The following is a 15,915-nucleotide window of genomic DNA, read 5'->3' as shown; positions in this document are numbered from 1 at the left end:
GAGCCAAAAAGCTTTTATCACAAAGCAGATGTGATTTCTCAAGGAACCGATGTAAAATAAGGTACACCCTGAATGAGATGCCAGTGCATCACAAGGCAGACATACAGACACAAACAGGACTAGTTTTTTTCCCAGAAGCCATTTAATCTGCCAGTATGTTTTTGAACTATGGGGGAAAGGGAGGAAACCAGAGCACCTGGAGGAAACCCATGACAACACATGGAGAACATAAACCAAACCCCAACTGACAGCACCCCAGGTGTGGAACCCAGGGAACCAGATCTGTGAAGAACCAATGCTAACCACTGTGCCACTGTGCTGCTCCAGAGAAGGACGTGAGTCTAAAACTGGCTGATTTCCTGTACAATGTGAAAGATGCTTTGCGCCACCATGCCACCCACATTAAAATAGTTGAAAACTTATTATCAAGAATAACAAGTGTAAAAAACTTTTAAAACAAATATGTTCAATTACTGTATATACTGTATAAGTGAAAGTATCTGCCTATTGTCCACTTTACCATTATTAAATTGAAGTTGAATTAAACTGAAGAGGTTTAATTGTATAATACAGACCTTGATATTTAAACCACAAAGGAACAGAAGTTATTTTTTATAACAGCTCTCTAAGAGTATAGATTTAAACACTTCTCGTTTCAAAGCAGAGGGAATGTTTGCTGAAATGAGGGGTCCCCTGATCAAAAACAATTGGAAAGTTTACCCATATTTACCTAGTTAAGTTGTGGGTTAATGCTTGTCAATGAGCAGTCCAGAAACACACCATATAAGATCGCATTAAGACCACAGAAGAGAAGAGCGGAAGAGGACAAGAAGAGAGGAAAAAAGGAGGAGAAGAAGAAGCAGGAGGCAGAAGAGAAGGAAGAAAGAGACCACAAGATAGGAGTCACGAGGAGTTGGAACTTGAAGCTTGTGTCAGGTGAGAGCCCCTACTTCATGATCATCTAAACAAAACCCTCTGAAATATCTGTACATACAGTAGATATAGCAACCTGTGTGTTGTATTTTTTGTTGTGTACAGTAGTGTTTGTCTCATCATTGTTAATAAACAATTTGAAATATTACTCTTTTTATCAAACCTGTGCTAGGCAATAAAGAATTCACATGACTTTAATATACCAACCATTTGGGCATATTCTGCAGAAATCACTTACAAGTTGGAGGTAATGAATATTTATTTTCCTTATTGACTTATTGTTCAGTTTTCCAATTTATTTTAGAAACCAGAAAACAATTTCAAAGCCAATAGAGCTTCTTTTCTCTTTGAGTTATCTTGGAGTCAAACTAATGGAAATAAAAATCACAGCAACACAATTATTTTTCTTATTGTTACTAGGGCAGCAGCTACAGTATAGTAAGTTTCATCTGTGATTAGCAATGTTTGCTCTTCCTGGTTTGATTGTTTTAAACAATACAGTAGGCATGTGTTGGCTGTACTTATTTACCTGGGATCAAGAGGCTGTAACTCATTAAGACTTCCATATTAAAGCATAAGACAATTCAACAATGACTCAGCCATTAGAAGTGAGGTCTTAAGATAGCTTCCATAGGAACGTACCACAACATAAATACAGGAACAGACAGTGAGACACAAGAGGAAGAGAGAAGGAACATCATCATCACCCAAAGCTGTGCTGTGGGAGAGCTCTTCATTCCAATCAGACCTGGAACCTGAGCATGCAGTTATATTTGGAAATTCTGTTTTCCTGTATTAAGGAATCTTCAAGACTAAAATGTCCTTCCTATTTTTGTAAGATAAATTGGGACCCATTCACCTGTGGATGTCCGTCTTTCAGAGAGATACATTTTGTCCTGTTTAGGATTCATTTTATACCATACAAGGTCTTTCTGTTTGGACTGTTAAAAGTGTGTGTGGTACTCAGCATTTAAACATAGAATTCTGCATTTTTGTCATCAAAACACAGGAAACCTACTGATTGTCAAAGTAATACAGTATCTGTCTACACTTAAACTGTAGCGTATGTTGTCTTTATTGTTAACAAATATCTGTTTGTTTTATCCATGTTTGGGTCTCATTCTTACTATTATTATCGAGCTGTGCCAGAAAATAAAAGAACACGTGTAACGTGTAAACTTTCAGCTGGTGTCAGAACTTGATCTTCATACTTATAATAATCTATTTCATACTTTATATCACCCAAGTTGTAATACTGATTTACTGTATGTATTAAATTACTATAACTGAATTAGATAAGATAGAAAAGTTCAAATAAATTCAGAATGTAAATCATTTCTAAGAATCTATGCAATATTTTAACGGCCTGATTTTTAAAAGGGAAGAACATCTTACCCAAGGTAGATATACAGCCTTCACTGAATGAAATGTCATCAATGGCCAGTGCTTCTGAGGGCTCACTAACATGAAATATTTGCCCATAAATAACAACCTACAAAAGAGGACATGTTAAACCCCATCACTCACAGCTAAATGTGTAAGTCAGTTCTGATACACATAGGGTTTACTGTAAAGTACATCGAAAAGGTCTGAAATATTTAGCACTTGATTTTGTTGATTTAGCAGCCCTTTGTAGTGATTTCCCCAACCTGATCAAAGTTCAGAAGCTAGTTAGTTTACATAGTGTTTTTTATGGCACCCAGGTGGACAAAATGGCTCAATGATGTCAATAAGATATTCATTACATTTTATCACAACACTGATCAATTTGTTTCATTCAATCAGAATGTTGGAAAATATTCTAGGACCAACTAACAGCTGAGTCTCATAACTCCTTTTCTCTTCTTTTCTTTCACATGGGCTATTACAACTCAGTTGTTCAAATAAAACAAAATAAATTAAGCAGAGGAAATTACGATTACCCCTTTTTTGTCTTTGTCCATGCCTAACTACCCTTCTCCTAGTGTGGAAAGCTGTCTGAGAATACAGATCAGGGAACGTTTCCATGGCGGTTCAGGCACTGAACTACACTTCTGTAGGAAAATACTAATCAAACCTTTTTTTTATTTTAAAAAACAGAAAAGCTATCTTTGTTGTTTTAGGCTTTCTAGTCCTTTGTTTTCATATGCTGGTTCTTTTGATGCCACAGGGCTTCAACAGTCATCAGAAACCTAAACTCAAAACAAAAATGAACTACCCAACTTTTCAGCAAGGTCATTGTGAGCCCTCATTGGACCAGGTACCATCTTGACTTGTCTTGACTCAATTATATTTTTGACACTTTTGTGTTCAGGTGGATGCTGCACATTGGTGATGGTGGAGGGGAGTCCCCATTACCTGTAAAGCGCTTTGAGTGGAGTGTCCAAAAAAGTGCTATATAAGTGTAAGCAATTTTTATTATTATTCTTTGATCTGCTATAAAACCCTAGTATTTTCTAAAGTTTTTGAAGTTAGTGTTCCCAAATACAGACACAGCTCAAACAACTGAGCTACAGAATTCGGTTGAGCTCACAGCAATTGAAAAACTGAAATAAACACACAGGTCTTCATCCCCAAATATTAGCTTCAGTAATATTTGTTAAGAGATTTTTATAGAAAAAAGGTACCACAAAGCCAAGTATTTTACATAAAATGTTAAATGTCACATTTTTTAAAAAAAGCAGGGCAATGCAGTGGCTCTGTGGCTAAGGATCTGCGCCTGTAGCTGGAAGGTTGCCGGTTCAAATCTCATGGCTGGCAGAGGAAATCTACTCCATCAGGCCCCTGAGCAAGACCCTTTACCCCAGCTGCTCCAGGGGAGCTGTACAATGGTCTGACCCCAAGCTTCTCTCTCTGTCTGTGTCTCAGAGAGAGCAAGCTGGGGTATGCGAAAAGGTGAATTCCTAATGCAAGAAATTGTATGTGGCTAATAAAGTGATGTTATGTTAAACATACCATTATTATGAAGAAAAATTATACAATAGAAAAGTACAATAAACACATCTTCATGAAATCTCCCAAATGTATAGTATGTTCTGTAAAATCTGACACAATTAAATCAAGTGTCATGTAATTCTGACAAATAACGAGTGGTAAATTCCATGAATTCTCACATCACTGACAGTTTATACTGACAATGTTAAAACCATACAGTGCATTTTGTGACTTGCATCATTGAAAGAAAAAAATATTAATCTCTGAAAATTTAGAAAACAAATACAAACCTCAAATTTCTCAGAACTGTTTAGTGTAACAACTGTGCGCATCCACTGCTCTTTCTGAGGTGTGGATTGTGTCCAAACCTCCCTATAGGGACCAGCATCCAGCAAGCGAACACCGAGTGTGCCATTCAGTCTCCCAAAGTGATGATAAAAGGTCATCTGGAAGGAGAGAGACAGTTGAACAATATATCACATGACAAGTGTTCAGAATATAACAATGTAAGAAAGTTATATTGTCTGAATTACCTGACAGGAGTTAGTTGGAAGGAAAACAACACTTCTCAAACTAGCAAATGGCTTCTCTCCGTCTTGTTGTGACAGTGATAAGTAATGGGCTATTGAAAGAGATAGAAGTTAGAATTTAAATTAATTTGTTTTAGAGCTTCTCTTTATGTTCATTGTACTTGTGCACTTTACGTGTATCAAATTACATGTGCATGAGCAAACAGCTCAAAGGCCCTGGTCAAATTAATCATTTAAGAGTTTTAAATGCCTTTAAATTAAGGTTAGGTTTATATACATTTTTATACCTCGTTGAATCAGATAAAGTGGTTTATCAGAAAAGGGTATGTTGTAAAATCCTCAAATATTCCAGAATTTAGTTTGATTTTTAAATTTTATATTCATTCATGACCATTGTAAATACCCAATACAGATGCCTGAAGGAAATTTAAATATAGTTTAAAGATCATACAGGCAAAAAAGGGAGACAGGGTCAGATAATGAAATATGAATGCACACATTCAGACAATACATACTGTACACAAACATACAGAGTACATATGGCTGGATACTAGCATCCAGCATTTAGTGACCTGATAGGTCTCTGACTGAGCATTTTCATAGTGTTTCTGTGTATTAAGCCTGTCTGATGTTGGTATGGGTTCCTGAGGATGTTATGAGATACTGTAGTTTCCAGGAACAGCTCTCAGGACTGGTTATACATTGTGGACAATGTATAAAATACATTTTGAAAAAATGTAAAAATCTGACTTTAAATAAATGAAGAATAATCAAAAAAGCATTAAGTCATCTTAAATCTTAAGTATCCATTGCATCTTTCTGTGAATGTCCTTAATAATTTTTTACACACTACAGACTAAAACTTCAAAAGTATGTAATTAGTTTTAATATTATCATGTTGTTGTTAAACTTTTCATTGTTATCTCAAATTTTGGGAAAGGATGACCCAGAATTTGGGCCTGGTTAAAAGAGAAGCTTTATATAATATTTGTAGAATATATATTTGCATTACTGTTTGTTTATACTATCATCTCACAAATTATGCCCTATGTATTGAAGACACATTTAAAGGGAATTACAGTATAGCACTTAATTAGCTGTATTTTGTTTCCTACATCCTTAGAATGGATTATAAACATAAAATATAAATTCAGATATCTCAAAGCTTTTTTTGTATTTTTCCAAAAGTGTATAATTCCACACTACAAACACATTTAATCAAGGAAATGAAGACTGTAACTGTTTAAAACAGAATTTGAAAGAGATATAGTTTTGAAAATATCAATTTAATTTTGGGAAATGTGTCAGAGATGCAGGAGCTGGTGAAATTGTCATGTGACACATTTGCCACAATTGCACTTACTGTACCTCTTCTTCTGAAAGAGTCATGTGAACACAATGATAATGGGATCTATCCCATTAGAGGAGTTACAAAGGAAATCTCTGCTCCTATAAAACGCTTATGTGAGCTGGCATTAGGCTCAGGACTTAAGTTACCCTAAAGCTCATCGACACTCACGTAATTAGATAAAGGCACTCAGAGCTGGTCAGTCCCGGACAAGTATTAGTGCAATTCTACACTGTTGGGTTTGTGTTATACTGTAAGTGTTCTGCACCAATATCAGTAAAATATTGAGATGATAATGACTATAGCCATAAATGGACTGGAGCACTGACACTGATGTTAACATGAAGTTTTTTTATACAACAGTGAAAGAAAACATAGTTATTCAATACCTGTACGGTTCCCCAAATGGTCAGAAGTTGGTTTTATATTGGTTAAGCCATTTCTTCTAGTCCATAATGTTTGTGAGTCTTTGCTATGTGACATATTACAGAAGCCATTCTCAAAGTTGCATCTTTCAGAAGCAGAGCCTTTAAAGAAACAAAAAAATATTACTTTGCATGTACTGTATGTAGCATTTTTCATCCCAAAGGATTCCAATATACAGTACCTTTACATAGAAAGGGACGCATGTCATCCAGTATTAAAACACCAACCTAAGAGACAGGAGTCATTATGGCCCAAAAACCCTCTAAACAGCAAATCAGATGTATGTGTTTAGAATTGTACAGTCATGTTATATTTTAAATGGTAACTAAACTATACAGTATGTCTTATATGTTTATATAACATATAAAATATGTTATATTTTCAAGAAATATGATTATTGGACTTGGGCCGTGTCCCAGTATGCACACTTGCAGTCTTGCGCCCATTATATGTGCATTCTCGCTGTAGTCTGCAAGGGCTCAGGGTGGTCCCATTTCTAAATTTGTGTTTCACAATGGTTCTCCCCTAGTGTACCCTTAATGCGCCCTTCTCTGAATGGAGTTTGCTGAAGGAAATTACTCCAGGTTCTTTGCAGAATGGTAACATTGGTGACATTTCAAGCAGAAAGAAGTTGCCATGGAGAATAAAATATTCATAAAATTAAATTAGACAGTTTTAAAACTCATAACATTTTATTTGAAAACAAAATTTCATGAGATTACTTTAGATTCATACTCAATGTATTCTAGCAAGGTTTTGACATAAAGCTTTGATTTCGTTGACCCATTTCGACTGATGAATATTTGTTTACCTGCAGTGTATTTTTTATAGGGTATAGCCAAGGTATACTGAGGTATCGCCAAGTTTACCGTATTTAGTTTACTTTGAATAAACGTGAATGAACATGGTACTGGGACAGACATTATGAAATGTATTTAGTAGTACAAAGCTTTGAATAAACAGCCAAGATTTCTTAAGTTTAATTCACCTGTTGTGAGTTGAGCCAGCTCAACATGAATGAACATGCTGTGTCACTACTTTTGTGCAGGGATAGACAAGATGACATGCATATTCAATCAAACTGCGGGCACACAATGAAAAATGTACTCTTAAAAAATTCTGGCGACATGCACTTAGCCACTGGAAAAGAAGTAACACTTACGGACATCATTTTGACTGTGAGCCGTGCAACAAACAAGTGATGTCAGGCAACGGTGTCAACTTTTGCAAGTTGACTGCATAAGGCAACTTCCTTTAAGGCAATAACTGCATGACATATCTGACCCATTGAGCACACCATACGTATATTGTCAGATGTTCTTTCGTTTACTGTAGATATTTTCAGTTTGTCTGTATTCTTGGTGCATTTTAACCTCAGGTTTTTCTTCAGGATGTAAAACATAGGCTCAATTGGAATTAAATCTGGACACTGATTTAGCCAGTCTAATATTTTCCACTTTTTTTCTGTCATGCTGCATAGTGAAGGATATCCCAATACCTTAGTCCATTAGCTAATACATTAGCAGACAAAATGTTTCTGTGAAATTCAGAATTTGTTCTGCTGTTGCCATCAAAAGAAATGAGTAATACAGTATACTTTTTGGTAGAATTTTAGGTTTATCTAGAGAACATCACTTTAGAAAAGCAGGAGAAAACAGATTTATTCTAAAAGAAAGTGTGTGAAGCCCTAAGTTAAGAAATAACATGAGAATGACAGTTTTGCTTACTTCAATCCATCATTTAATAGAGTTTTCCATGCTTTATATTAGAGAGCTTCAAGTTTGACAGTCTGATCCTGATAAACTGTGTTCATGTTCCAAAGGTCATGCTGCATCTTCTAAAGCTTAACCTTCACATTAACTTAAATAGTTTTTCGCCAATCCATGTTTTAAAACTAAGCCCCTCTTGCCTTTTCCTTATTAATATTGTATTTTTACTATGTGTGGAACACTAACGGTGTCACAGGAAGACACATTATCATGCATCATAAATTAGAGCAGTTAAAGCTGAAAGGTTTTAATCATTTCTGAATGTCAAAGAATGACAAAAGTGGGTGTAGGTCAGCTGCTTAGAGGACTATGTCAGCTTTAAGTATTCATATAATGGTGTTTTTGTCGGCATTTGCAGTTTTTTCCTTTTTGTGTCCGCTTTCTTCCTTTAATGAAGGTCTCCAAGTCTTCCTGGTGCAAACGATAGGGTGCATGACAATCATTTTGTTCATAGGTATCTAACAATGACCCATCAGTCAGAGATGACATGTTAGATTGTTTACAGATGCTGAACAGGACCTGGAATGGGAGCTCAGATAAGAAGCACAAGGGACAGAGGAGGATGGGACACTGCATCGTCAGCTATACAGTATACTGTGTGGTCAGTTTCCATATTTTCCCCCACTCGTTAGGTTTGCTTATCCCCTGTGGCACTCCTGCCCCTTTAAGTCCAGAAGTTCAGAACTGAGCAGGATGTATAAGCCTTGGGAGAAGGGGCTTAAAGAAGAACTCAGAGAGCAGCAGAGGTTGGCTCAGAAAACATAAGAATTCAGTAGGCTCAGAAATTGTAGGGAATAGTAGGGAATGGGGGATATAATCGAACATTCAGTATGCTGGGGACTGTTGGAACAGTGGAGAATACTATGGGCAATTGAAGAACAAACCAAAGTTTTGTCTCCTTCTTTATCTAAAAAATGTGCCCAGGACAGATATTTATTTGTCCCTCCTATGCTGCTTATTTTTGCAAAACTGATTTCTATGTTCTGTCTGAACATAATCAACCTTTTCACAGGGGAATATGTAACTATGATTGTACAAAAATTGGAAGGTTTTAAGCTTCACAAAGAGATTTATTTTGAAATGCCAACATATATATTAATATTTCATTAAGTGAAATCATCTGACATCAAGACAGAAATCTGTTCCCCTGAACAAGTTTAAAGCCCTGTTGTATGCAAAATTGTATTTAATCATACATTCTCCTCATTGATTAAGTTAAAAGAAAATTATATTTTCCAAGGGCCATACATATTTTGTTTCTGTAGTAGGTGCTGTACTTTTACTACAAATATATAATCTCAAAATATTTTTGATATAATTTCAAAATAAACAGAAAACATTTACAAAGGAAAAAAATAAATTAATATGAATACACTGGTAATATGAAAGTTTCTACACCGATAAAGTTTTTCCAGACCTTACAATATTCATCCTAATGCCACTTCAAATTAAAAAATCTTGGATAATATAGTTACTCTCATACTGTCTGAAAAGACTGAAGATGTGACACGGCGTTGACAACTAAAATTGTTTTTTTACCATTTTTACCATTTTTTTACCATTTAAAAAAGCAGTTATGAGCAATAAAAATCATCAGCTGGAGCAAAAACCAAATAGCATTTGAAGCCTAGCGTTTAGCATTTAGATCTTGGCAAATGTGACCAATAAGATTAACTCAACAGAATTCTGGCTTCGTAATTCAAAATGAACCTACACGTAACACCAAACAGGTGTTTAAAGAATTTTTAATGGTCTAAGGGTAACTATGAAAAAACAAACGATAAGACTGGTATACTCACAGTCATTCTCATCACTGCTGTCCCCACACTGGTCAGTGAAATCACAGATGCTGTCATCAGGGACACAAGAGCCTCTTAAACACTGAAACTCCCCAGCTGAGCAGGGCCTGGGTGCTGGAAAAGCCAGGTAGTATATGACACACAAAATACACCAATCACGTTGCATTAGAAAGGGCATTAGAAAATAAAAAACAGCAATATTGGAACACTGTGGTAGACAGATATACGCCACAAAAACAGACTAGAAACAAAAACTTTGATTCACTAATGCTCCGTGACAGTCTGACGCACTACTTTATAAATGGTAACAATGGTGCAAAGTTCTTCCTACAATAAAACAGACCTAAATGTTTACCGACACAAAGGTGAATTGCTAATCTGCACCACTAGTCAATAAAAATGTAATTGCTAAGTGAATGGCTAATAGATTTGTTCAAGGGATTATGCTTTCTGTGGAGACTGATTATTAGGAGAGATACATTTTCTTTTTTTAATCAATGTGTGTATTAAAATTGCAATAGTTGTAGGTCCATTTTATTTCAGAATATAATATCCTGGGAGAAGAGAAGTGCTTGCTGTCCATGCACTATACAATAACAGGACATATTCACACCTTTCATATGAAACAATCTAATCATTAATTAATTTAATCAAATAACTATTTAGTCCAAACCTACACCATCAGAGATATATTTTTTAAGTAGAAATAAGTAAAGAGAAATGCAGATAATAGATAATTCATCAGGTGAAACCAGGAAGCAACAGCTTCAGGGGTTAGTGTACAGTATATCTGATGTCTGATGGAAGACAAACCCTCTTAGTTGTGCTGCATTAGAGTAAGAAGTGAAGATGATATCTAACCAGTTGTAGAACCTGTAATTGAAGTTGAGTAAGCATCATTGCTGCAGCTGAAGAAGGCTCCACAGCCGAAACGTTGTGTTTTCTTTCTCCTCTTTTCAGCATGGAATAAACCTATTACTTGTATCATTGCTGCATGGCTTTTTATAGAGGAACTTTGTAGTTACAACTCAAACAAGAATGGAGGTTATAAAATAAAGAGCACTTTTTTTGGCTGCACTTGTGTGTCTGTTTACCAATACTCACCTATCAAAAGATTGAAAATATATTGCTGGTAAGTGTCATGGATAGGAGACCCTTCAAACAAGACTTATTCTTGCTTAGTTCACAACTACACTAACTAGCATTGTAAAGGATGCTAGGAACCTCCTTTCTTTGCCACTGGTTCTATTCATCTCCCAGATTCACCAGTGATTGCAGACACAAGTACCCTTTTTATTTTCTATTGGTTAACAGCATTCAGCACTATACACTCACACACATTATATAAAAACAATTCTAAAAGACATGTATTCCAGGCTGGCCACAAACACCCCACTGGACCCCAGTTACCCAGCAAATGCCTCAAAATAGTGCAGTCCAGCAGTGCTGTCCTCTGTCTAGTTCCTTTAATGGTTCTTAGCCATATTCTCCAGTCCTGGCTGTCTCAAACAATATGGTTCCCTCATGTTCTCCCCTACATTGTTTTCTCAAGAGTTTTTAACAGCAAATGTAATAGAATATATTTGTGAACAAATCTGTTGTGATACAAAAGGCTAATCATTCACTCAGAGATTACAAGAAAAAGAAATATTAACATCAGGGTTAAAATACATTGACTATAACATGTTATGGCCTAGTTTGTAATTTGTATCACTCTCATATAATTACATCAAATTCATATTCTAAGATACAAGTAAATATGCATTTACTATCATGATGTTATCAACAGGGCCCTCACCAGAGCCAAAAACAGCTCACTGATCATCAACTCAATCAGGAACTCCTGGCCTCACAACCGCATTCCTTTGGTGTTTCCTTAACACACTTTCTATACCAAGGACCATTAATGACAACCTTCCAGGATTATCCCTCCATCGGTACCCTTTTTTCTGCCCCATCATCTCATATCGCTGACCACCTAATCTACATAACATTCTTGTTCACAGATCCTTGACCATCCTCAGCAATCATCCACACCAGGCACTTTCCCCTGCAACAGAACTCGCTGCAGCAACCTTATTTACTGCATCTCCAACAGAAAATACCCATTTATCTACTGTACATTTGGGGAAACAGGAAGGAGACAGGGAGACCACTTCAAAGAACATGTCAGGGCTAGTTTCTCATTTCACCTCTAACTGCCATGATCACACCGATCTATCTGTCTGCATTCTCAAAGAAGGGTTTCTTGACTCCTATTACAGAAAGAAACCCGAAACCAAAATTACCCTGAAACTAGGATCACACCTCACCCCTTCTCTCAATGACAAACTTGTTGCCTTCTAATCCTCTCTATTTATTTGCAGGTTTCGACTTTACACCTCTCTCGACTTCGCACCAGCTGAGTGACCACTCTGCCTCCCCCTGCTCCCGCCTCCTCTACGCTCCTGGATTTGGTTCTCCTTTGCTATATCAGCTACTGACTTCCCTCTCTTTCTCACACCCAAAGAAGACTCCACAGCCAAAATACTGTGTTTTTTTCTTGTCTTTTTGGCATGGAATAAATCTTTACTTGTTCCTAAGCAAACTAAAAATAAGTTTGGTGCCAGCTTTTAACATGCAACATCACAGCTGATGATTAGTTGAGGGTGTTATCAGGCTTGTTTCTGGTACCCACCCTGCAGGTCCCTCATTGGTGGATATTCCTTTGGATGATAAGCAGTGACCTAGAACCCATGGTCTTGGGAAGAAACAGGCTACAGTCTCACCGAAGTCATCTGTTCTACATATCATTAGATGATTCAGCATTGTATACAGCTTTGCAATGTCCCTTATCACAGGGGCCTCTCAGCCACTGCATTTACTCAGAGGCACCAGGCTGCATTTACTCAAAGGTACTGTACCACTAGACTAACGTGCATAAATATTAGAGTAAGACAATTATAACTCTATGATCTTCCGAAACACTGCTGTATCGTATTCTTTGCTGGAGAGTTTTGTCTGTTTTTGTTGTATCGTTCTGTTTAACTCTGTCTTAAAGCAAAATTCTCCCAGGGTATATTAAAGCTTGAATTGAACTGAAATTATGGCATCTCAGTCCCTCTCCAATTATAGCTCTAATATGCCACTAAGTGATCACTGGAGGTGTGGAACTATTCAATAGCTGATGATGTATGGCAATTCTGTAGGTATCTATCACGATCACTAACTGTAAAGGCATCACCAGCGTTATTTCCTCCACTGATGAATCTCTACCACATGAGCTAAAAAACCTTTAACTCCCACTTTGAGGCCCAGAACACTAAACCCACTATCAAGGCTCCCAGTGAACCTGAGGACTGGTTCTCTCTTCAAGGATCTACAGTACATACCTCATGATCTACATCAGGTGTATAGATCCTTCAAGAGAGAAAAAACCTGTAAAGCAGCTGGCCCAAATGGTATCTCCAATTCTATCCTTGAAACCTGTGCAGGTCAGCTATCTCCTGTATGTACAGATATTTTTAACCTCTCCTGTCCCTGTCAGCTGTACCAGAGTGCTTCAAGAAAACCTCAATTTGCCACTGCCCAAGAAGACCATGTTAACTAGTTTGAATGACTATCGTCGAGTGGCACTCACTTCAATGGCCATGAAGTGCCTGGAAAGCCTAGTATTGTCTTATATAAATTCCACTATCCCAGAGTCCCTTGATCCACTTCAGTTTGCATACCACCAAATAGATCAGTAGATGATGCCATATCCCTAGGATTACAAAACTGCCCTAGAACATTTAGGCAGGCGGGGCACCTATGTTAGGATGCTGTTTATAGATTACAGCTCGGCCTTCAACACAATTATTCCCACTAAGCTGGTCCCAAAACTCAGGCATCTGGGCTTATGCAACTCTATCTGCAACTGGATACTGGGCTTCTTGATGGGCAGACCTCAGGTGGTGAAAATTGGCAACACTATCTCTTCTAAAGTGATACTAAACACCAGAGCTCCCCAAGGCTGCTGTCTCAGTCCTAGACTGCACTCCTTGTTCACCTACGACTGTTCAGTCACTTATAGCAGGAACCACATTATTAAGTTTGCAGATGACACCACAATTATCAGGGTTATCAGCAACAACGAATCCACATATAGGGGTGAGGTGGAGCATCTTGCAAGTTAGTGCCTTGACATCAATCTGACCTTGAATGTCAATAAGACAAAAGAACACATTATGAACTTCAGGAGTCCCAGGTCAGATCCATGTCATGACCTCAGCACTGAAGGCATAGTAGTGAGAAACTGTCAGCTGCTTCAGACTCCTTGGTCTGCAGATCTCCAGCGATTTGGCTTGGTCTCACAACACTGTAGCCAGTCTTAAAAAGGTATAACAGTGCCTGCATTTTCTGCACTGTTTAAAGAAATTAAACAACAACTCATAAACTTTTGCTGCACCATTAAAATATGGACCACTAGTCTTAAGAACAGCTTCTACCCTACTGCAGTGCACATCCTTAATAGCCTAAGAACTCAATGCACCTCTGCACTATGCACTACCATGTGTTTTCTATTCACTACCATTTCTTGGTATTTATTGTTCTGATTGTTACTATTTATTATGTACAATTTTCTATTGCAATGTCTACATTGTGAGGTGTCATCTGCTATACTGTGTATGTCCTGAGAGATCAACACAAATAAGACTTCCAATGTACATGTAAATATGGCAACAAATTCCTCTATTCTAAGACGTATTGTCACGCCCTCTGCAGCCAGAGGGCGCTCCTTCTCTGTCCTGTCCCTAGTTTCCGGTCTGCTGTCCTTCCTGTCCCTCTCTTTCCCTTGGGCTATATATTTCCGGGTCTTGCACTCTGTCCTCGCTCAGCATTGATGTTCGGATGTCCTGAGACCCGCCTAGCACCAGGGCGCCCCACATCCGCTCCCTGAGGGCATAGGTTTCTATACGGCATTCCTGAACTCTTTGCACTAATGAGCCCGGGCCTTTTTCCCGTCTCGCCGCTACGCATATGGGTCTTTTTCTGCTCTCCTGCTCCCCACGGTTAGTCCCTTTGGACGTCCGTGACAGAATGCTGAGACACCTACTGACCCCGCGAGCGGCGCCTTTTTTTTGTCTTGCCGCAGTTTTTTTTTGTTCTCTGGGCTGTTTTTTTTTTTTTTCAGTTCCTCTATTCTAATCACTGGATATCACTCCGATCTTCCGTGCCTGTGAGCAGGTCTTGCACCTGGCTTTCCTCAGGTAGATCACTCCGATATCAGTGATTGAATGTTGAGCTGGCTTGCCTATTCTTATTACTGGATATCACTCTGAGCTTCTGTGTCTGGAGCGGGTTCTCTTGCCTGGCTCTTCCTGGTCTGGCTCTGTCCGATATCAGTGATAGAATGGTAAGCTTTCTGCCATTCCTCCATGCCTTTCGCTGGATATCACTCCGGGCATCTGTGTCTGTGAGCGGGCTTCGGTCTGGCTTTCCTCAGGTTGTCCACTCCGATATCAGCGTTAGTATGCGAACGTGCCCATTTGCCGTTCCACCATTCTTTTCGCTGGATATCACTCCGGGCATCTGTGTCTGTGTCCTTCCTGTCCCTCTGAAAATGTTTTGGGCTATTTGGCAGAGTTTGTTTTTATCCTGTGTGTTTAAGAATATTCATTGGACTTTCCACGGTCACAGTTAAGAAACTGTAAACAAATCACCATAGAAAGTCCTGATATATTGTTAACAGGAGTGACAATAGTAAGGAATTTTACAGTACAAAAACCAGTGCTGTGAATTCTGACCAGTCTCCTCACAAGATTAATGTGATTCTTTTTTTTTGCACTTATCTAATTAATAAGATACCCTTTACATGATTTCCAATTAAAACACCTCACTTTATGTTCCTCAAGATACGGTATGAGAATTTATTTAACCATCTTCAAAACTCCACTCTGGGCAAATTTAAATGTTTTTTTTTTTACTTTTCTTGAAGTGAAAATTGTACTGTATGTTGATCAACATTTTACTCAATGCTTGTTTTACCATCTGACTAGAACAGTGATAGTCTCACGGAGAGGTGACCCCTCTAAAAAGAACTATTTAGGTTTTGTGCATGATTAAACACCCTACCACTTATAATTGCACACCATTTTGCACACCAAAAATAGACAGGGACAGCTGAAGAAGGCTCCACACCTGAAACATTGTGCTTCTTTTCTTCTTTTCAGCATGGA

The 15,915-nt window shown here is 37.8% G+C and overlaps 1 protein-coding gene across 1 annotated transcript in view; it reads right to left on the bottom strand.

The window, feature by feature from the left end:
- The window catches only part of malrd1 (MAM and LDL receptor class A domain containing 1), a 175,606-nt gene that overhangs the window by 130,525 nt on the left and 29,166 nt on the right, over positions 1 to 15,915 (bottom strand). Inside the window, exons 11-15 of the mRNA XM_069191079.1 lie at positions 9,719 to 9,832; positions 6,114 to 6,251; positions 4,380 to 4,468; positions 4,137 to 4,292; positions 2,329 to 2,425 (exon numbers count right to left, since the gene is read on the bottom strand). Coding sequence (XP_069047180.1) covers positions 2,329 to 2,425; positions 4,137 to 4,292; positions 4,380 to 4,468; positions 6,114 to 6,251; positions 9,719 to 9,832 — 594 coding nt within the window. The remainder of the gene's footprint in view (positions 1 to 2,328; positions 2,426 to 4,136; positions 4,293 to 4,379; positions 4,469 to 6,113; positions 6,252 to 9,718; positions 9,833 to 15,915) is intronic.

This window comes from Lepisosteus oculatus, chromosome 6 (genome assembly GCF_040954835.1).
Source record: "Lepisosteus oculatus isolate fLepOcu1 chromosome 6, fLepOcu1.hap2, whole genome shotgun sequence".
In the NCBI taxonomy this organism is placed as follows: Eukaryota; Metazoa; Chordata; class Actinopteri; order Semionotiformes; family Lepisosteidae; genus Lepisosteus; species Lepisosteus oculatus.
This window is presented reverse-complemented; position numbering and strand designations above follow the sequence as displayed.